The 23224-nt window shown below is 38.2% G+C and overlaps 1 protein-coding gene across 1 annotated transcript in view; it reads left to right on the top strand.

The window, feature by feature from the left end:
• The window catches only part of gtf3c1 (general transcription factor IIIC subunit 1), a 32686-nt gene that overhangs the window by 2423 nt on the left and 7039 nt on the right, over positions 1–23224 (top strand). The window contains exons 4-39 of the mRNA XM_081616998.1: positions 568–711; positions 1747–1843; positions 1924–2047; positions 2848–3039; positions 3779–3894; positions 4237–4289; positions 4378–4727; positions 4835–4903; positions 6577–6710; positions 6798–6886; positions 6964–7117; positions 7710–7813; positions 8046–8176; positions 9574–9873; positions 9995–10140; positions 11157–11254; positions 11361–11457; positions 11828–12011; positions 12123–12219; positions 13770–13902; positions 13990–14077; positions 14192–14253; positions 14383–14491; positions 15089–15231; positions 15344–15486; positions 15566–15650; positions 15734–15846; positions 16236–16295; positions 16478–16571; positions 17126–17298; positions 17983–18540; positions 18700–18842; positions 19048–19152; positions 19231–19520; positions 21325–21890; positions 21977–22163. Of these exons, the coding sequence (XP_081473124.1) occupies positions 568–711; positions 1747–1843; positions 1924–2047; positions 2848–3039; positions 3779–3894; positions 4237–4289; positions 4378–4727; positions 4835–4903; positions 6577–6710; positions 6798–6886; positions 6964–7117; positions 7710–7813; positions 8046–8176; positions 9574–9873; positions 9995–10140; positions 11157–11254; positions 11361–11457; positions 11828–12011; positions 12123–12219; positions 13770–13902; positions 13990–14077; positions 14192–14253; positions 14383–14491; positions 15089–15231; positions 15344–15486; positions 15566–15650; positions 15734–15846; positions 16236–16295; positions 16478–16571; positions 17126–17298; positions 17983–18540; positions 18700–18842; positions 19048–19152; positions 19231–19520; positions 21325–21890; positions 21977–22163 (5731 nt within the window). The remainder of the gene's footprint in view (positions 1–567; positions 712–1746; positions 1844–1923; positions 2048–2847; positions 3040–3778; positions 3895–4236; positions 4290–4377; positions 4728–4834; positions 4904–6576; positions 6711–6797; positions 6887–6963; positions 7118–7709; positions 7814–8045; positions 8177–9573; positions 9874–9994; positions 10141–11156; positions 11255–11360; positions 11458–11827; positions 12012–12122; positions 12220–13769; positions 13903–13989; positions 14078–14191; positions 14254–14382; positions 14492–15088; positions 15232–15343; positions 15487–15565; positions 15651–15733; positions 15847–16235; positions 16296–16477; positions 16572–17125; positions 17299–17982; positions 18541–18699; positions 18843–19047; positions 19153–19230; positions 19521–21324; positions 21891–21976; positions 22164–23224) is intronic.

The raw sequence follows: 23224 nt of genomic DNA, 5'->3' as shown, positions 1-23224 counted from the left end.
AAGCCCTTTACACTTGGGATTCATAATTTAGCCAATCAGAGGAGACGTTGGCATCTTATTCAGATGTTGGAACGGCAAGCCCATTATACTTGGGAGCGGCTTCATATGCTGCTTTTTGGGGAAATTGTTGTCGGTCATTTTACTAAAGAGCTTTGGATTCAATACGTTGGAATGACAGACAGCTTTTATGAACTGTGTGATGCTGTGAGAGCTCTGCTGCAGCCAGCTGCAGATTGTCTGAAAGAAAACAAAAAACAAACCCTGATCCTCCTACCACTTCCTGTTCTCTTCTTCGATGTTTTCGTCATTAGCAACATCCAGCTAATAAAGAATAAAGTGTTTCCATTCCAGTTTTGCGAAATACATCCATTTCAAAAATGCAGAAAAAACCCAACCTCATCCTAGAGGGGGAAAACCTTTAATCAAAAATGTTTTTTCGAAATTGGCACGCTTGCCTTAATCAAATACATTTTTCTAATTGCAATATGCGCAATTTTATGGTTGATGGAAATGCAGCTAATTGTTATTTTAATGTTCACACTGACACAAGCTGTTGGTTCTGAGCAGGATAGATGCTCGAAAAATGCACTACTTGAGGAAGTGTCTTGTGAAGCACGAACTGATCACCATGCAGTCTTACGTCAGACGGCTGAAGACAGGACAGCAGCAGCACTCCATTCTGCTCCTGCTCAAGCGCTTCCATGTCAACAGGTCTGTTTGGTTCTGTTTTTGTTTTTCAGCACATTTAGTTAACTCTTATAAATTCTCAAACTTTAGACTCAACAAAATACCAGCAGAATTTTTTACAAGCATCACTGCTAAGTCAATTAAACAAGGATATAATAACTATTCTTATCAGCATCAAACATCAGTATTCTGTTTTATATATTTGTAAACACTGTCTTTGCATTTTACGTCATATTCATAGTGGTCATTTTCATAGTGGTCATTTTCATAGTGGTCATTTTCAGGTTTTGCTTTGTTTTGTCTGACTTCATGATAACTTATGCAGTCTTTAACGTCTGGCTTGGAAAAAATATTTACCTTTTTTTTACACACATATTTACATTACTAAGACATTCTAATCCTATGTTTTTGTGCAATCATTGACTGTTTGGGTTTTTAAGTACCTGACAGTTAAAAAAGGGAGCCCTTTGAAGATTTTTATCCTTGTATCAGGATTTTGGAACTTTGAATTCAGTTTAAGTGCCATAAAACACACTGCCTTTATCCATAAAAAAATTTTGTATAAAATTTTAATATAATTTTTTGTCTATGAGGTTAGAATCCACTGTGGGTGGGCTAAAGCATATGAAACTTAAGCTGCCGATTTAAGAACCTCTGTCAATGTACTTACATTGATATATTTGATACAGTCAGTATTGGTATAGACCAGGAGTGGTCAATACTTCTGGAAGCTTAAAACACAGGAGCAGCTGTGACTATTTATAATGAAAGTATGTAATCTTGACTAATAAACCAACTAAACAAGGATAGAATAACAGAAAAAGTTTCACCAGTATTTATGCTGTATTTATCAATTTCTACAATTATTTTCATGCTTTCCAAAAGCAAAAAAAATATCAAAATAAATTTGGAAATTCCACTTAAAACAAAAAGAAATAAAGAAAAAGTCTCAAAGAAAAAAAAAATGTAAATAAGTTATGTTGTGATTGTGTCTCATTTTACTCTCTTGTTGTGGTTCCCCTCCTAAACAAATCCTCTCTCTTCTTTCTGCTCTTTCAGGCGGAACAAATACGACATCCTGATGGAGCACGTGTCTGACTTTCTACTACAGCTGCCTGACCACTTCAGCACTGTGGACAATCTCAAAGAGCACCTCGTGAGCACCTGAGTGTGTGTGACTGCCCACGTTTCTTCTTGTTTGCTGTGCTGTTATTCTCCTCCGTTTTCTTCTTTCAGAATTTGAACGAGAAGACTTTGAAGCGTCTGTTCAAAAGCCTCCGATACAGCAAGCTGGTGGAGTTTTGCCAGTACGCTTTAGAAGACCTGGATCCCAGTGCTGAACATTGCACCAATAAAAATGGTAAACAGGGATTATTTCATACATGAGCACCACCACAACGAGGGATTATTTTAGTAATTGTTTTAATCTGAAGATTAATAGGTTAATCGCTTGAAAAAAATTGGCATTCAACAGATTGTTCATTTAGCCACTTAAGCCTGTTTTATACAATATTAGAAATACATTAAAAATAGGCAGGAAACAAATAACTCAGTTCCTTTTGTTAAATAAGAAAATAAACATTTTATTGCAGGTGAAGCTAAAACTATTCCACTGGAGTTTTGGCTAAAACATATTTGTTGGCAAATATGTTTTTTTTAATTTTAAATGCAAAATGTATTTTGTACAGTTTTTTCTTAATTATGTCGGAATATATTGTTGTTCTTTTTTCAGCAAATGTCCTTTTTTGTAGTGTGTGTACTCCAGTTAGAGATTAATCAGTTACTAAATTAGTTGACGATTTTTTCAATATTTGATTCATCACAATTAATCTGATTAATCATTTCAGCTCCCACCACAATACAGACATTTGAGACTTTCCCATCAGTCTGTTAGGCCTCAGCTGATAACACTCGCATATGAGGCTAAACTCAAAACCAAACAGCTGATGTAAACAAAAGTATTTCTTATTGTCGGTTTGGGTGAATATTTTCTGATTCAAAGTGTTTCTTCCTTCCCTTTTCTCTACTTTTGAAAGATAATTCAGTCGCAAATGTAGTCAAAAGTGTAAAAATGCTTTACCTGAATTCTAACAACTTTTATAGTGGAAGTTTTTGGTTTAGCGCCTGATGAGTGATCATGACTTTCTGCTTCTGCTCCAGGCAGTAAAGTCCTTATTCGCTGCATAAAACTCTTGAAGCCGTATGGAAAAAAAACTCCTGCAGATTCTGACGACGACGATGAGGATGATGACGATTACGCTGAAGGAGGAGGAGGGGGAGGAGGAGGAAGAGTCCTCCCGTCTGAGGGACGAATCATGGAGAGGGATTTCATGTCGCAGGCCTACCACATAAGTAAGTTTGATTAATTTAATAATGTGACATTATAAACTGCAAGAAGTGAAATATTACAAGAAATACAGATCTTAAAATAGTGTTTTAAAAAGACGAGCTGCTTATTCCTCACTTTGTCATTAAATTTTTTAAATGTTACATTTATCAAAATTATTACTTTTTACACTATACTAAAATAATGAGAGGAGGATTATTATTTTTTATGTATTCCATAAAATTCAAAAACATACATACACAATTTTTTTTAAACAGTTTTGGAAAAAGCAAGGTGCCCTGAGTTAGTTACACAGTTCTGTTTGGAGAAATGGGCCAAAATTCCAGAAAGTCCTGGAAGGCGACTCACAGCCTTTGACCCAAATGATGTCATTCAAAATATAATTCTACCAAATGTGTTTAACCATCTAATTTTGAAGAACTTGATTGAAAATCTCTTCTCTTATTGTGGCATTTGGCAAGTAAAAATTATTTTCATAATCTTAACTGAACTAAAACACAATGTTTATTCTGATTTCTATTCAGATAATGAGAAATCTTTGATTTAAAATGAATGTTTGAAATTTGTAGCTGTGTTATCATCCCTTCTCAACAATTACCCATCTGTACTTGGACACCTACTTATGTTCAGTCACAAATTTATCTTAATAGTGTACAGTTTCAGCTTCTTCTACATGTTTCTTCTTAATCCCAAAATGTGAAGCTAAATAATTTCTTCTCTGTTTTTGTTTTTTTTCCCACTCAGTATTGTCTTCTGGTACAAAGGGAGTCCCTCAAAGAGAAATTGGATTAAGAATGAACGTTGGTCGGCTGGAATCTCGCATGATCTGTCGTAAGATGGACAGGGATGGGGTTATTAAGGTAAATTTAGTTGTTTATTTCACCCTAAAGCCTGCGTTCATGTTAAGAGCAAAACCTGTTCTCTTTCAGTCAAATTGAACCTCCAGTTAACTGAAAGTTTGACATAATCCTGTTGGATTTTTCTGCAGCATTTGCTTGGAACCCACTAGGGTCTTGGGGGCTTTTTTTGGCCAAAATCTCTGTAATTAATTTAGCAAAATGAACATGTTAAGGCCCCAGGTCTATTTTTATAAAATTAAAGTAGTAATTAAGATATTTCATAATTATAAGATTACATTTGTTTTGTAGTTTTCATCTATTCCTGGGTCATATTTTTATATCGGATTCTTTTCCATCCTACAGAGTTTTATGGAGGATGAGGGTCGGCAGAGGACCACAAAATTTATCAGCCACAAGTTTGTATAAACAATTGACTATTTTCCAGTTTTTTACATTCCTTCGCCTGCAGCTCGTCACTTCAGTTGTACTCGTTTGTCTCCACAGGTGCGCAAGCGCCAGCGATCAACTCCAGCTGTTCGCTAAAGAGCAGGAAAGGAACAAGCTGCTGTCCTCTTCAGCGTCGCACAAATTGGACACCAAGACATCGTCCTCCTCGAGCAAAAGCCGCAAAACTCCCAGAACCCAGAAGAGTAAGAAAGCAGGCGGAAGCCGAAACAAAGACAAAGAGGAGGACCAGCAGGTTCGTGATGATCACACTGAGGATGAAGAGCTGAACGGAAAGAGTGATGAAGCAGATGAAAAATCTGGAGCAAAGAGGACAGAGGAGGAAGATTGCGTGACAAGAAAGCAGATGGAACCTGACGCTCCCGTCACACCGTCTGCTCAAGCTGAGAGTGAGAATCTAATTGATCATAACTTTTGACATCTTAAGAATTATCAGCTTGGTGGAGTGTTTAAAAATGTTTATCTCTGTGTTTTTAACATTCCTGTCATTTCTCAGGTGAGACTCCGTCCTGCAGCAGATCCAGCGACGCTACAACACCCGACTCTGTATCCATTCCTGCTCCAGGTAGTTTGACAGAAATAGACCTTAGTAATTAAACTTTGTCCAAAGTGCGGCTGTGCAGTCATCTGTGGCCCTCTCTGAAGGATTTTGTACAGTTTTTTTTATCTTTTAGGGCAACATTTACAGATAAGTTACATCTTTAAAAAATTGTTGCGAACAAAAACCTAACCTATGTCATCCTACTTTTTCTGAAATGGAAATCAAACCGCTCCGATAAGAAATCAATCAACCCCAAAAACATATAAAACTCTCTGATGATGTAAACCTTATAGATGTCTTCATGTTTTGCTAACATTACAGCATAGCAGTTTTGTAGTAAATTATACTAGAAAACTAGCTTAATTCTGCTGGTTTTGTAGCAGCATTTTGCATGGACAGACTAAAGAACCCACTTTTTTAATAGGTTACGGCAGAGGTTCCCAAACCATGCCATTGCAGGGGGGGTGCAGGAAGCCGTCTGGATGAAAAAAAAACAAAAAAAACATAAACGCTGTATGCGCTGGGTTTTTACCTTAGAATGGCCAACTCTCTGTTATTCCTCTGTCAATTTGATACAGTAGGGGCTTCCACACTTCCCAAATCTGTGTCCTCTGTCATTTTTAGTTTGGAAACCACTGGGGGGGCCCAGGAGAAAAAGTTTGGGAACCACTGGGTTAAGGTTACATGAAGCACAGCAGCAACCAGATAATTTCTAAGGAACCTCATGTTTAAGTGTCTTAGAGTTTGTTTTGTGGGGTTAATCTAAGACGAAGCTGAAAAAACATGAAGCTTTGTAATCAGTAAGAAGCCACAGATTGATTTTATGGTATGCATCACTGTTAGATCAGACCAAAATAATGCTGAACTCTGACTTTTTGCTGATAAATGTTGACAAAACCAGGTTAAACTGTTTAAACTCATTCCATATGTTTTATGTTGTGTTAAACTTATTCTAGATTCTATCAATAACAGTATAGGAAAAACTTTGTATATAACCATTAAAGATATGTTGAGAAAAAAATTGATATATTTCAAATATACTTAAACAACTCTTGTTTTTTTTTTAGCTCTACCTGCCTTGTATTTGATAGTTAATTGACAGGAAAGTGGGTATTGAGAGAAGGGGGAAGACATGCAGCAAAGGTTGCCAAGGCCAGGAACCTGCGACAGCTGTGTCGAGGACTAAGGCCTCCATTTGTGGGTTGTGCTTAACCCCTGCGCCACCACAGCACACCAACAACTCTTGTTTTTACATATTTTTACACAATTTATTTATTTTTTTGACTCAGAAGTGTGAAGTATTGGATATTCAGATGAAATCAGTAGAGTTAATGAAAATATAACTGGTTAGCTGGAATAGAAAAAGTTACCATTGCATTTGTGGAAATTGCATCAATTTATTGTCCTTTTAAAATATCTTTATAGCTGTTGTCAAAATAAAAATATTATTTCGTTTTAAGAAGTAGAAAAAATATATAGGTGTATTTGGTGTGAAACCATTCTGCAAAAAAAAAAATGTGTTTGTGTCTTCAGCTCAAACTGAAAACTGCTTTTCTTCTCTCTCATTTTTCTGGAATGTAAACTTTAAGCCAAATATAATTTGCCTTAAAAGGGTTTTATCTACAGTTTTTTGTTTTGTTTTTTTTGCTAACATTTTTCTTCATGTGTGTTTTGGATTTCTTTTTGTGCATCAAAAGAACCTCCAGTTGAAGAAGAGGAACAACCCAACTCAACTCCTGCCAGCTCTTTGTCTCAGAGCGAGGTTGTGCATCCATCTGATAACCCGGCAAACGCCGAGGTCGTTGAGATTGATAGCGTCTTCCAGCCGCAGGTGATGATGCCTTATTGTTATCTGTTTGTTTTTTCCTCCTGAAAAGGTTAAATTTGACCACTTTTTCTTCCCCTCTTCTTCCTTCAGAGATCTCATGAGACGTACCGCCTGCTGAAGAGGAAGAACATGATTGTCGAAGCAATTCAGAGCTTTAAGATTATAGAGGGCTTCTTCCCGTCAGTTTTGTTTTCTTTGCTTTGTGAAGTGAATTGAACTCTTAAGAGAAAATCTCAAAGTGGTTGTTTGTTTTCAGGCTGCAGAAAATCATCAACGATGCAGAAAAGAAGGATGGCGTCAGCTCAAAGTGTTGCAAGAAGACTGTTTTGCGGCTTGTCCACAGTCTGTCCAGGGAAGGCCTGCTGAAGCTTTACGCCACCACCGTCATACAGGACGGGGTCACTAAGAAGGTATGCAAACTCCACTCCTCACGTGGGAAATGGCCTGCATTTGTATGCAGCCATACTTGAATTTATGCTAGGAGAACCAAATGCTTTTTGTGTTTATGAATCCTTTTATCAGCCTTTCAGACTGACACACAAGCAGTTTATGTCAGCTGTCACCAAATTACATCACTCAATATTCCTGGCTGTTCTATTCTAGTCCACAAAATGGCGACAGCAAAGTTTGGGAGAAAACATCAGAATCAGTTGTTCAATGATAATTGATTGCTTTTGCTTTTGAAAATGGTTTCTTCTGTTGAGTATTTATTACGCAATCGATGTTTACATAATCACACTTAGACCTTTTTGAATTCTGCACCAAAAAATTACCCAAAATATAAAAAAAACTAAAACTATTACTATTGCAATTAAAAACTAAACTAAACAATATTTAACTAATAGAAACTGGCAAGCACTCTAATAACTAATTAAAATTAACTGAATTGGACAAACAAAAAGTCACATTGAAATAAAACTATAATGACAAACCGCAAACTATTAACCCTGGTTATAATGTTTTTGTGATTTCTATATTCTTTTTTTTCTTTCACACATGTAGGTGGACATAATTGCTCATCCATCCATTCAGCCGAGTGATGTGAGAGTCAGTCAGCTCATCGAACAGATCCGGTTCAGAATCTCCAGCTCCTACGCAGCTGGACGGTAAGCACCAACAAGATGTGCCATTTCTGCTGAGGTCCAGTAAAAAGTTCTGCATCGTTGTAGGATGGAAAGGAGTTTTTTAGTTTTGCATTTTCTTGTCATCTGCCCTCCAACCTTCTGATGCCACAGCGACCACGACTTTGAAAAACACCAGCCTACGCTATGTTAAGTTTCTATTTTTCTTTTTTTTTTAAACTTATGTTCATTTTGTCTTTTATTGTCTGTCCCTCAGTCTGCAGGTTGCTGAAGAAAAAGGAGAACAGCTCAAATCAGAAAAGGCAACCACATCAAAAGCACAGAAGAGTGTCTCAAGAAACAAGATGTTAGGATGTGAAGAAGATGCAAGCTTCAAACCCACGCCAGGTTCTCTGTGATTACTTTTAATGAAGTATACAGACATCACTGTGGTTTATAGATCTTTTATTAATTAACATTCTTAATAATCACTCATTATTAAGTGATTATTAATTATTAACACATTGGGATTTCAGTTTTTGTCAAGCCAGCTTTTGTAAACAAAGACGTGCATATTTGTACTTCATCCCTTTAGGGTTTATTCATTTTCTAGTTAATAGTTTGAACTCCGGTGTTAGGGTGCTTAACATGTGCTGGTAGGAGATTGTCACACTATGACATCAAGTAGAAACAACACAGTTTTATAGTATTTGCAAAAAAATCTTTTAAACAAAAATGTATAAAACCATCCAAGTACTTTAATTTAAATCGAGAAAATTTTCCCACTGATGCTCAGGGCCGGATTTATAAGGATGTGGGCCCCTGGGCTAGAGCCAGTTTTGGTGCCCCTTCTGCTACGGAAAAAATATTTTATTATTTTTACAGTACATTAATAAGTAGCCCTACTTATTAATTATAAATTGCCCCAGCAATTATTGTGATAAACGATAATGTTGTTGTTTTTGGGACCATTTTCAAGTAATTTATTGATTATGAAATAATAATAATGTAAGTTTGCTCTCTCAGAGAACAACAGACTTCAATTATGTAAATAACACTTAACAGTGGAACTGGAAGATATTTAAAATATCTAAAATAAAATAACCAAAAGCAAAAAATAAAACAGAAATAACAAAAATGCACAAAACAGAAATCATAAACAAAACGGACTGTGATGTCTGTAAACAAACTTGTCTTTCAAAAAATAAAAACCATCAGAATGGAAACTATCAAGCTCATTTTAATTTACTGTGCGATTAATTTATTAATTGCTTATTGTGACAGGCATATGCAAAAACACTTACATAAGAACAATTGTAATAATAAAAAAAATAGAAACCAAAAATTTGTGGGGTCCCGAAGAATTGCCGCCCTGAGTTACTGCCCCTGTAAGCCGTTTCTAAAGTCTGGCCCAACTTATGCTAAATCTAGCATGTTGAGTTCTAAGTTATAGTTCTAAGTGCTCACTGTAATTTCAAAACAGCTGCAGAGTGATGGAAAGTATTTCTTTCCTCTTAGAAAATCTAATTTGCCACTTTCAGTGGAGAATGTTGTCGAGCTCGATAATTACATTCAATCTGTTAATGACGCTAATTATGTTAAAAAATGTTTTTCTGGCACTTTTATAAAAAAAAAAGAAAATTAATTAATACAATTTCCAGGATTCCAGGGAGGATAGTGCCTAATTTGTTATCAAAAACAAATAATTTTGCCATAAGACAGCATTATAAATACATCCAATTTCAGGACTTTTTGTGAGGTTAACCAATTTTCCAACCGTATTTCTTCTCTTTTGACGTTTACAGTTCCTGGATTGGGCAAAACGTTGGGCTTCCAGCCCAAGATGATTCGTCTGCGTGTCGTTCACAGTTTCCTCTGGTACCTCATCTACGGCCACCCGCTGCGGAATAACCCCACCGAGGCTCTCTCTGCCAGTCAGAGTCCGGCAAAACCGGTCAGCTCCGATTCTGGCGCCGGGCTCCCAGAATCCCAAGCAAAGCAGGACGAAACCTCTAACCCGCCTCCAATAGATGAGGGATTAGGCGATGAAGACAGGCTGCAGGGTGATCAGTCTAAACCGGATCAGTCTGACGCCGACATGAAAGGTAAGAGTGTCAATGGGGTAAAGTGATTAAAAAAAACTACAGGCATTTCTGTGTATTTTCTGTTTTACTTATCACTAAAGCCATTAAAGAAACATTTATATTTCATGTGTCTTTCTGACAGTGTATGCTGATGAAGATTCATGGAGGAGATTTATCCCTCCTGTTCCTCTAGACAAAGGCTTCAGCAGCGGCTGGGCGATGGTTCGCAGTCTCCTCCTGTGCTTGCCTCTCTCTATTTTTGTGCAGATCGTCCAAATCAATTACAAGGTAAGAGCAAAGTTTTATGTAGAAGTTAAAGGAACATGTGATGCTCCAGTAAATCCCCTGTGGTCAGCTGAATTCTTTTTGGTTGAAATTAAACCAAAAATCGTTGACGGTCATGATAATAATCACTGCAGATTTAGATAAGAAATGAGACGAGCATCTCTCAAGAGATAAGAAAACATAAAAGGGTCAAATCATTTTTATGTTGTTCTCAGTCAGAATTATAAATTTTCTTTGGCATGACATCAATCACACCCTTCTTATAATCTGACAATGCCTGATAAATAGAGGCAGATCTATTCAGTCTAATTCTATGCTTTGTGCTCTGAGCAACAACAAGCTATATTATTTATTTCACATTATATTTAGATGTAATTTCAAATTGCACTTTTTGAACCATTTGAAAGGTTTGTTGCAGTTCATTTTTACATCTTTGACCAAAGTAGTCGAGCTATTGTTTTAGTCAGCTTCAGCTTATTTATTTATTTATTTATTTATTTATTTATTTTACATTGGCTTTTATAGTTCTAATTGCACTGACTGAACAAATTAAAGTTGTGTTGTTTTTATATATTTGATCAAGCTTGCGAAGCTATTGGTGTATTTAAATGAGCTGTGCTAGTGCAGAGTTATTGAATAAATCTGTAATACAGTACATTGCTCTACACTATGCTGTCGGCACCAATAAAACGTCTTTGTCCTGATTCCTAAAACTGACGATTTTTCCTGCTTTGCGATTAATTCGGCTAATAATTTTGGGAGTTTTTCATAGAACATTGAAAGTTCATTCCCGGTTAATTCATAAAATATTAAAAAAGGTTTTAAAAAAAGCAAACAAAACTAACACAATTCCACACACTTGGTTCACAAAATCCACAATATTTCCTCATGTGAAACTTGTTTTTTTTTTTTTTATGTTAAAGTTGATGCGGACAAGACAGAAAGGCATTAATACATAATAACTGCACACCTCGCACTTCACAAGCAACAATTTTCTGCTCATGCTTGCACGTCCGCAGGTGGATGAGCTGGAGGATTACCTCAGTGACTCTGTGAAGCAGCACTATCTCGTCAGAGCGCTGCCCTCTAGAATGAAAAGACAGCTTCTTTATAAAAGGTGATTTTCATTTCTTTCTCTTTTTCTTTACCTTTGAATTTATTTTCCTGTCAGAAACTGTAGCCTTGCCTGCCAAGCAGCAATTGCTGCCTTTTTTTCTCTCCAGGAAATACATTTTCCTCTTTCATGAGAACCTGCAGAAGTTGACCTACATGGGTTTGGTGCAGTTCGGTGTAGTTGAGAGATTCAAAGACAAAGACCAGGTACTGAGGAATATCTTAGATGTAATTAAAATGAAAACATTAGCTTCATTTATGTACTGATCCATTCAATACATTCGAATACTATTAAAATGAATATTGTTAGTATTCTAACAGTGTTTTCCGTAACTTAAGGAACTTTATCATTAAGTGAAACACTATACAGATTAATTACACACAGGTTGATGCTACTGAGCCTTCATTTCTACTAATTAGGATGATTTTCTGCTTACAGCTAATGAAAATGTGACATTTAAAATTAAAATGCTTCATATCAGTCTAGTTTTCTAAATTTCTTAATAAGAAAGATGATGTCAAAGACAGAATTTGGTGAATTATTTTCTTCGCTGTCATTCGTTTTACTCTCATCCAGGTGTTTGTTTACCTGAAGCGCAACGCCTCCATTGTCGACACAACCACTTCGGAGCCTCACTACTGGCTGGTGCAGGAGCCGCCTGATTCGCCTTTCGAGAGGCGCCAGTATACGTTCAACACCGCCGAGGACGTGGAGAGCTTCTGGTTCGACCTGATGTGTGTCTGCCTTAATACGCCACTGGGTACATGGATATACCAACACATAAAATGCTAATTCAGTGCCTAAGACAATGTGAAGTAAAACAGTTGTTATTTGAAGATCTGACTAATTTTGAGCTTTTCTTCTTATGAAGGGGTGGTTCGTAGCAAGAGAAACAACCCGGACGATGATTCGGCGCCTCCTTTTGTGCACGATCACAACATGATTGCTGGAATGAGTTACCTGCTAAAGTAAGCAGAATATAAATTCTTCATGTATTAGAAAAAAAAAACTGTTTAGAAAACAAATTACTCATTTTTGTAGAAGTCTTTCTGTAAACACTTCTAAATTGAAGGGTCTAATTAGGTAAAAAGAAAAACAGCACATATATTCTCATTGGCATTATTTGAATTTGAATTAATGTGAGTTACTACAACATTTCATTTCCCTTTGGGATGAATAAAGTATTTTTGAATGTTGAAGTGTTGAATTTATATATGCATACAATTTCAGGACCTTTTGAAATTTTATGCAGTTTCCAAGCTTTCGAGCTTTTGTCTCACAGAACAGTGCAGTGGAAAATATTAAGGTTACTATGATTATTAACTGAATCAATGCATAACAGTACTATGATTCTTGTGTGATTCATGAGCTCTTGATAAAAGCTCCTGAAGCAGTTTCTCTGGCCTTAGCATTACAGTGAAGTCATTGAATTGCTTCTTTATCTCTCATGGCTCCCCTAGTGAAAGAAGACGTGTTTGCTGCCTGCTATCTGTTCTGTAACCAAGTAGATTATCAAACTATGTGAATGGAATGAAACCCTCCCTATAAAACCGTAAGCTGTGTTCTGCTCCAGCCTCTTTCTCCTGACTGCGATCAGTGAGCAGAGACTTCGAACGATGTAGAGCCTTTAAATAAATACCAATTTAAATATAAGTATATATATTCTCTCCCTGGTTCTTTGGGTATTGAAACAGTTTTCCCTCACTCTTTGTTGAAGGAGACTTTCCACAACAGCAGCCCTCCACCCAGCTCCTCCAGACTAGACAGCAACAATTAGAAAACACCTGGCAGAACTGAACATCTGCTGAGCTCATGATAGGAGCCACTTCTCGGTGAAACACTGATAAAAATGTTGTTAAAGTGTTAATAGAGGAGACATGTTGTGATGACTTCCTGAATGGGGAGTTTCAGAACAAATGTAAGTTTTTAAAGGGACAGAGGCCCAATTAATTATTATAAAATCAAATTTTATATATATATATATATATATATATATATATATATATAGCATTTTTAAAACAACTGAAAGTAATGCTGCTTCTATAACTTTTCAGTTAGACTCTAAATTATGACCCTCCACCTCTGTAGTTTATTGTTTGGACAGTTCGTTGCTTGGTGAAGAACTTTGTATGTGCTTGAATTCAGTGTGCGTACGTGTTTGGAAACGAGCCGTCTCTCTCAGCCTGTTTGTCCTTGTTTTTGTGGAGTTATGGGAGCAGATTAATGAGGTTCAGGGTGAGCAGTTGTTTTGAGTGTATTTTGTTGCTGCAGCGAGGCTGCACCTGGCCTTCAGGAAGCGCAGGCCGCCACCAGTAATCATCTCAGCTGTTTTAGAGAATCTTCGGAGGCTCTTCCTGTTGGCCTCAGTGCGGCTGCTGTGTCACACTCTCAGTAACAGATAACATAATGTAACGTTACATAGAAACTCTCATATGTTTGTAGTTAAATTTTTTAGATTGTGAATTAAATCAGCTGTAATAATCAGTACCTTTCATTTCTTCCATGCTTGCTCCCTCAGAGGTAGCTATGAAGTGTGTGACGACGGCTCCATACCGGGAGACGGCAGAGGAGCAGCAGGTCTGGACTCTGAACTCTTCAGTCATCTGAAACGCAACTGGCTGTGGACATGCCACCTTCTCACCTCTAAGCCGGTACCATAAGCATTAGAATCACAGTCTAAAATTGCAACAGTATGTAGATGTAATACTTTTATTAACTGTTATTATTATGGTTTCCAGAGGCCAAGTATTTCAGAGGGACCAGATTCCAAACTGAGGCTGAAGAGCCTGCTGAGTAGAAATTCCCTCAGGATGACTCTTCAAGCTGGTGAGTTTGTTGAAGGACTTTTCTGCGTCACTAGTACAAAAGCCAGGTGAGTTCTTGTGAAGCTGCCGTAGTGTCATGCTGTTCCTGAACTTAACACGATGTTTGTAATGACAGGAAAAGGCCTCGCACCTTGTTATTTGACCAACAAGCGGCCTCTGATTGCAGAAAACGTCGAGGTATGACTGCGTGTCAGCTACCAGTTTTTGTAATATTCACTTGACCTAACTACAAAATCAAGCAAATTTAAGTTATGGTTTTTATATCCACTTGCTGATTAAAAATATGATTGATTTCTCTGTACACAGATGGGGATAGAGTCGGTTTTAAGAAACAAGCTGGTGGTTGGAGGAAAGGGACAGACGAGGAAGAGGAAGAAAACAGAAGCGGTCAAGGCCCCACGCAGGAAGAAAAAAGGTATTGTGTTGTTTACCATAAAACATGGTGCAGAGGTGCTTGAAATTGTTTGTTCAAGATTTGGAAGGTGTAATTTTGTGAAATTATCAGGATGTTTTCTGAAGGGTTTGTAAAAATTCACAAGATCTGTTGAATAAAATCATCTAATATCCAGACCTTAAAAGTTTAAAATGCTTTTCTTTACTTTTATTTAGTAATGTTATACATTTTGGTATTGTTTGTTCAGTGGAACTCCACATCTGCTGAGCTCATTATAGGAGCTACTTCTCAGTGAAACGCTGGTAAAAAAGTTGTTAAAGGGCTTACAGGGGAGCCATGTTTTGGTGACTTCCTGTGGGCGGAGTTTCAGAAAGAACAGTAGTTTTTTAAGAGACAGAGGCCCAATTTAAAGGTGTTAAATTGCAATGTCAAATTCTTCTACATTATATTTGACATGTAGCTTTTTTATAACAACTGAAGGTAATAGTTACTTCATTGCACTATAAAATGTTTTATACCTTTAACGGTCTTAAATTTTAAATTGAGCTTACTGAAACCAAAAATGAACAAAAAGTAAATACCTGAAATTCCACTGTTGTGTGTGCATTTGTTGTACAGAACCTAGAAAACGCACTCGAGCCCATGACGCGACTGACCACCAGGCTCTGAAGAGAATGACCAGACACAGAGTCTACTGGTCCGTTCAGGAGGACTCGGTCATGATGCTCTGCTCTGTGGCATCACACCTGCTCAACAGCAAGGTACAAATACACAGCTGTTAGACATCGGACTTTTTTGATGATTTTTTTTAACTTTTTTTTTTTCTATAATCAACCTCCTGAAAGACGCTTTTCTTTCTTTCTTGTTTTGCAGATAAAAAGGCCGTTTGTGCCTTACTGTGTTGTAAGAGATCTTCTCCACGCAGAGTTCGACATATCGAAAGATAAAACGTCTGTCGCTGTTGGACGCCGCACAAGATACATCCTGAAAAATCCTCAAACACTCCTGAACTACAGGTGGGGCTAGAGAGCACATGTTAGACTGAACTTTTTCAATGAAATCCCTCAAGGCGTTTTAATGAGCTGTTTGTCTCAGGATCTGTTTGGCTGAGGTGCATCAGGACAAAGCTTTGATGAGCCTGTTGGAGAAGAACAAACCTGCTGACCCGGATCAGGCAGACGTGCGTTAATCTGTTTCTGTTTTCTTAACAGTTTCATGTTGATGGTAGGGAATGTGGATTCATGCTTGCTAGTTGTGTTTTAGGACTGCGCTGAAGTCTTCTCGGAGTACGTGCGGCTGCTGAGACAGAAGTTCAGCACAGTCATGTGTGATCGCAACCTGGTCATACCCGACTCTCAAGAGCAGATCTTCACACGGTAAGAATAGATTAACGGGTGTCCAAAGTGAGGCGCATGGGCCATTTGTGGTCATTGAAATAACTTTTGTTTGGTCCCCGACAAGTCAAGAAAAGACAAAAATTTGTCCAGCAAAATAAAAAACAATGGCTGATCCACAAAATGTCAAATTTGTCTGAAGCCCTTTTTTATGGTTTGGATCTTTAATGATGTACAGATTTCAATTTTTTAAGTTTATTGTTGAGCAGATAAAACTAAAAAAAATTGCAACTAACAAATTTGTGCACTTTTAAGTTACATTTTTTGACCCCTGAAGGCAAAACGTTTGGCCACCACTAGAATAGCTGGTTTTTGTGTCTCTATCTTTAAAACAGATCAAGGTTACCATATGCATAATGTTTCGTTTGCAGATTTAAAGTTTCTGCGATAGAAAGTGGAAAATATGTCCCATCCAAAGACATCATCAACTGGTAAAGACTTTTATGGATTTCACGACTTTTGACTCTGAGGTGTCTTTGATATTTTTTATGTCTTCAAGATGTAAAGCACTTTGAACTACCGTGTTGCTGAATTGTGCAATACAATTAAACTTGATTGAATGTTTGTTTTGTTTTGGTGCCTATCATAGTTTGTTTGTGTTTATTCCTCACAGCAAAGAAGACATTCATGCTATCGTCTTACACAATCTGATCCAGAGCTCTCTGTCTATGACCAATGGTCAGATGAAGTCTTTCAGATCATTTCAGGTGACAAAACATGCCATTTAATTTGAGTAAATGTAAAATGCAATAGGACATTATCTAAGCCTCTCTTGTTACGAGGTGTTCATTTATTGTGAATTTTATGTTCAGACTTGCATCTGCTGGTCTTCTGTCATCATTTCACAACAAAAAAGGAGCATTATTATGTAATATTGACTATTTAAGCTTTACATTACATTATGTTATATAATTATGTTATATAATGTTATATAATGTAATGTATGAGGGAATTGATGAGGGATTGATGAGGGAATACCATAAATATTATTCCCTCATCAAAAAACATACCTGGAGAGTTGCTTTGATTCTTTCATGCATGTTTGAGAAATCCTTTAATCTCCCGTGGCAACCATTCAGCTGTGCAAAACATTTGTAGAAACTAAGCTACTGCTCAGTACAACACTGGTAAAAATGTTGTTAAGGGGTTAATAGAGGAGCCATGTTGTGATATTTTGATTGAGTCTCGTGACCAAATTCATAACATAAAATTATGAATTCTTACATTACTGCCAAATTAAGTTTTATTTTTCATGTTTTAGACTTTCCACACATACAGTAAGTATAACCAGGAGCTGCTCTGTCAAGTGTTCGTCCAGTGCAAGAAGAGGCGTATGTTCAATCGCCGTCGCATCAGTAAGATGCTCGAGCCCAAGAAGAACCGAGGCCTGCCCATGCTGCCCATGTCCTTCCAGATGTCCCAGACCTACTACAGGTCAGAGTTCTTATATCTTGTATAAGTGATTTACATGAAAGCACAATTAAAAATTCATGTTTTCTGGAATTAGACATGTATAAATAAATAACAGAACATAGCAGTTTGCCGGTACAAACCTCCAACTCTTAATAATCAGATTTGAGAACACAAAGCTCTGTATTATTTCTGCCATTTCATAAGTCTCATATAAAATTTAAACCCTTTTTGTAGTGAGTTATGCAAACAGCTGCTTCATTGACTGGAGTTGTGCTCAGAGTTGATGCTGCTTTTCTGTTTTGTGCTGTAAGTTTTTGATAAACAGAGCCACGTTTGCTTAAAGTGCCATTTATTTTCAATTAGGGATGCACTATATATTGACATTAACAATACCGGAAAAAATTGCTGGGTTTTTTTGTTTTTGTTTTTGTTACATATTGGAATCGATCTCGTAAGTAAAAATGTTCTGATTCCCGATATTAATATTTCTTTCGGAGGAGTTTATGTATGTGACAAAATGTATGCTTGTATAAATGTATTTGTGTTCTTCAGTTACCGATATCGGCCCAAATTTTTCCATCAGTGCATCCCTACCTTGAATGTATATCTTAGGGTGACCTGAAATTAATGAAAGATTGATATCTGGTGTTTTATGGAAATTAACAGCTCAAACAAATAATTTGAGTGTATTTTGTTGCCTGGCAGGCATTTCGTGTGGCGCTTTCCGTTTTCCCTGTGCACCGAGTCCTTCTGCTTCTTGAGGAATTTAATAACCAGAGGGCCAGGGGTCGACAGGCCTGCCACCGCTTTCTATCACGAACCTGAAAACAGGTCACAAACCAGTGAGGAGGTGTGCGACAGGAAAACGTCAAAACAGGCCAAGCACGACTCTGAGCCGCAGATACAAACAGCTGGAGCCGAATCCACAGACAAAGTAGACAACAACCAAAGTCTAACGCAGGAAGAGGAGAAATCCCGGGAATCAGAAGAGAAACTTGAGAACACAGAGGAGAAGATCCAATCAGATGAACAGAAAGATCCATCTGGAGATGATGATGCTTCCTCGAGCAGAGAGCAGACGGATGAGTCGCCGGATCCTCCAAACCTATCAGATATGCTGCAGTTCCCTCTGAGTTCTCCAGGGGGCGCCTGCTTGGTCTCCCTCAGCCTGATGACTCTGGGACAGCTGAGCGTCCACGTGTCCATCCCCAAGCAAATCGTAGTGGTGGACAGCAGCCTGGTGGACAATGAGGTGGTCAAGAGGTGAGTTCCTGTTTGAATGAAACTGGTGTCTGATCAAAGAACTTTCCATTTTTTTTCCTTTTTGTGCATTAATATTGCTGTAATTTGGTGCTATTGAAGTTGCAAGGTCAACATGAAGAAAAAGCAAAAGATTAAAAAGTACAACTTATTGATTTCCAGCATGGCTGCTTTGGAAGAAGATGATGATGATGACGATGACGATGGGGATGAGTGTGATGGAAGAAAAAAGCTTCAAGTGAGCGCTCACCAAGCGTCACATACCAACTACTTGTTGATGCGGGGCTACTGCTCTCCAGGGATTGGTAAAACTTTTTGTTATTATTTTTACTTTTCACTTTTATTTCCGCTGTTTTCACTAAAAATTGTCATTCTATTGATGGTGTTTTGTTTTTTTTGAAAAACTTGCTTTTTTTCTTATGCAAAAGTTGAACATATGGTGGATTTTTTGTTCTATGAAAAAACTGAGAAAAAACTTCCAACTTCAATAAATATATTTTTTTGTTTTAGTCAAGTTGCGCAATCTTAACATGAATGACAACATTGTGGTGGAGTCGTGTATCCTGAAGCTCAGTCTGCGAGACGTTCCAACTCAGCACGTGTTTAGTGAACAGAGTAGGTACCAGAGGATTCAAAACTTGCACAAGTAAGTTTTCTGAGCTGTAAAATCAACATTTTTCTTGTTGTTTCTAGTTGCTCCGCCTTTGGAGTTGACTAAATCCGGCCCCTCACTGCTGCCCCCCATCCTTACCCGCATCATCCTGTCGCCATCCTACTCTCCGCCCACGGCAGAGGAGTGTGACGAGCGCTTGGTTCGGGACAGACGGTACAGCGCCCAGGACATTGAGGCGTGCGCTCGGCTAAGGAGGAGTTTAGACGAAGCCGGTGAAAAGGGTTTGGATGAACGGGATCTCTACGTCTCTCATCTCCACCTGCAGGAGGCGCAGTCTGGACACACAAGGAGCCTGCAGCAGTTCCTGAAGGTAAACGTGCAGAGCTAATTGTTGCCTATTGGCTGCTAACTTTTCACTTTCGCTTCACAAGTTAATGAAAGTGGCGCAAATAGAATAGAGATGCACCGAGATGATATGTGGAAATAAAATCGTATACAAATATTTTCTGATCAGACACTACAGCGTTTACATTAAAAAGTGCAACTTTGCTGGGTAACTCGGTGATTAGGTTTTTTATTTTTTTAATAACATTCTTTATTTAAGAATATTATTATGAACCCAACATATACGCATCTGAATATATATATACACATACATGCACATAGGTAATACAACAACAACAAAAAAAGATTAGTAAGCATCAGTAAGCATTTAAAATCATCTGGGAAATGTCAATTCAGTAATTGACATTTCTCAGAAAGGTCCTCATGGGCTCACATGTTTCTGTTATAAAAAAGAGAGAAACATACATATATTTAATGGACACACCGCAATAGAGAAAGTGTTTTATTTTTTACATTAAAAGAATATCAGCAAAGATTTGTGCACATTTGTATTGGAAACGTTGCTGGAGTGATTTTTGTGGATGGGAAGTTGTAAAAATCTGGGATCCTTTAGGGCAGGGGTGCCCAATACGTCGATTGCGATCGACCGGTCGATCGCGGAAAGGTTTTGAGTCGATCTCGGCAGGTGACAAACTGAACGCCGCCAGGACGCTGAGTCCAGCACTTCTGCTTCTGATAGGCTTATCAAAAATATTCACTAAGATCCTAAACTTTTGTAGCTTCATTAAAAAAGAATAATTATAAAAAGTCAACGAAACATGTTAAAATTAATAATCTCAGTAATTATTGTTTCAACAAGGTGTTGTGCAATTATGTACGTTTCGGTTCCATTAACAAAAAAAGAGGAAAAAAAGGCGACACAAAGACCGACTGACGAGCAAAGCAGGAGTTTAAATTAGCTACTCAACCACCGCTGTGTTCATGAGAGGTTTATTAATAATCGAGAAATAAATATCAAGCCTGGAAACCTGATATCGTAACGGACTGAATGATGTAATTTTAATGTAATCTTTGCTCGGCTTGTGGGGCGCAGGCGGTTGCCACGGCAACGGGTGTGCTTAAACGACAAAGAGAGTGAGAGGGAGAGAGAGAGAGAGAGAGAGATGGTAAAAAGGTGGGAGTGGTTTTGAGTTGATCGTCTTTTCGGATTGTTTTACCTTTCTTTACCTTTGCTGTGGCTCATCACACCTGCTACTGTTTCTGAACGTTCAATAAACGACAAACTTGGACTGATTACCTCGTTCGTTTGTGAGCATACGTCACAACATCAAATAGGACAAATATATTTCATTAAGTTTGAACAAATTCTACCACGATAATTATGTGAAATTAAATTAATTATATCCCAACTTCAGAAGATTTGCCTTTACCTTTATTGGGCTCTTTGGTTCCTCCTATCAGTCTGTAGTTTCTCATATTGAGGTCATCAAACCAAATTTCAGATCTACCATGACTGACTGACACCTACTGGCGTCAGGTTTGCAACCAGCTTCTGACTGAGAAACCAGTAGCCTGCTCCCAGTGTCAGAATCTCACTGAGGAAGAAACTGGATTAGGTTTTCTGTCACTTTATTATTTCTGCTATAACTGATGTATATTCGCATATAAAATACGTCAATAGAGCTTAATTTGCAATTTTTATGTCTTTGTGTCATGAGGTAGATCTCAGGCGGCTGGTGAGAGAAAAAGTAGATCTTGCTCTCAAAAAGTTTGGGCACCCCTGCTCTAGGGCAAAGTAGATGTCTCTGATAGACGCTTTTCTGCTTCAGGATCTGCAAGAAGAAGGCCAGGTGGTCCGAGTCGGGAGCCAGAGCGTCCGCTGGGTCCTCATGGAGCACGCTGATCCGTGGCTCCTGACCGTAAACTGCAAACAAATGTCTCAGCCTCACGAGAACGCCAACAGGCGTCCCCACCTGACGAGTCAGTACAACTTCCCCTTCGCACGTAAGAGGTGCATCAAAGCAATGCAGCTGGAGGCTGAGGGACCGCCTGCGAAAAAACACGCATCAGACAAAGAGAAGCAAACGGACGGAGATACCGGGACTGATGGACCTGGGAAACCCAGTGAAGACGATGCAACGGGGAAACTTGATGCAGACGATGGAAATAGGAAACCTAATGAAGCCGAACAGCAGAAAGAGCGGACAGATGATGGAAGCGGAGATAAAACACTGATTTTAGAAATGGGGAAAGAAGTGCTGACGCAGCCTGAACAAGAAGGAGAGGAGAAGATGGAAACCGAGCAAGAACAAGGCAGACCAAGGAGGATCAGAAAATGCAGGGAAAGTAGTGAAAAAGTAGAAGAGGCTGTGGAATCACCATCAGTCAATACCGAGTGAGTTTCCCCTGAATCGAGCTTTATCCACTCTTCTCAGATCCCGTTATTCACTTTGTTCTACCGCCGATCTCTCGTCCACGCAGGGAGAACTTGAGCTTCATCAGCCGGCCGTGGCGCTTCATCGACGGAAAGGTGAACCGGCCGGTGTGTAAGGCAATCCTGGAGGCGGTTCTGTACCACATCATGTCTCAGCCGGGCCTCACTCAGCAGACGCTGCTGGAACATTACAAAGACGCCCTGCAGCCTGTGACGGTGCTGGACATCGTGCAGGTAAACGGAATTTCACTCATGACAGGCAGCAAGTTTTACTTTCTCTGTTGGAAATGATCTTTGTAGCAGTTTGGTTGTCCTGGTTCCTGCAGGAGAACGGGCTTTGCACTGCCTTCAAAAGGAGAGGATGCATGCTGATGCTGCATTTCTGAGAAAATAGATTTTTGGGGGGGGGCTGTCATTTACATTTTGATTTTTAGTTTTTGTACATCATAAATAAACTTGAGTGCGATTGGAAATAAAAGGGAAATTAGATAATTCCAAAAAGTCAGGTCTGACATTTTGGACAAATTCAACCTTTTTGACTAATGGCATTCAAAAAACTGCCCATTGTGACTCTGAAAAGATAGTAAAAAAAATCAAGACGTTTATGAAGGCTTTAATTTTACAGTTTAAATATTAAACTGCTGTTGGTCTAAAAATAAGAGATTGACACACGAGACCTAACTGTGCTATTTTAACAATGGATGGCTTCCTAAAAGATTTGTAGAATAGATTAATCCCAGTGGGGAAATTCACTTGTTACAGGAGCACATTGTGGGATTATAGTTTGTCTTTTATTACAATATGTTGGTGTTAAGGAGGAAATAAATTAGTCTTACCTAAGGTGAAACACTGAGTCAATCAAGAACGACTCAAAATGCATTTTTATTATTATTTTATTAAGAAATGAAGCAAAGAATATGAGGAATGACTCCCCTGGCTAGTGCAGGGAAGTGAAGAAAAAAATAACAATGCATCTCTTTCAATATCCACCACCCCTCTTACAAAGAGGGGAGGAAAAGGGAGTATCCCACTCACCAGCTTCAGTTTACTTCACAACTCTGGTATTTGTGCAGACTGTGATCCTGGATGGTTCAAACCCAGTTCAGAAATATCCTTCATTATGTGTTTCCAGTAAGCTGCCTCCAACGTGAAGGGTACTTTATAGATAAAATTTATTGATTGATTGAAATAAAACAAAGTTTGTCCGTAACAGTTGGTCAGCAGGTATTGAAGCTTATATTAATTAACTGACTATGATCTATATAATAGTATCATGACTCGGCTCTGCTGTTTGT

Source organism: Poecilia reticulata, chromosome 1 (genome assembly GCF_904066995.2).
Source record: "Poecilia reticulata chromosome 1, P_reticulata-male-v2, whole genome shotgun sequence".
NCBI classification, from domain to species: Eukaryota; Metazoa; Chordata; class Actinopteri; order Cyprinodontiformes; family Poeciliidae; genus Poecilia; species Poecilia reticulata.
The sequence above is the reverse complement of the archived record's forward strand: the minus strand, read 5'-3'. Positions and strand labels throughout refer to the sequence as shown.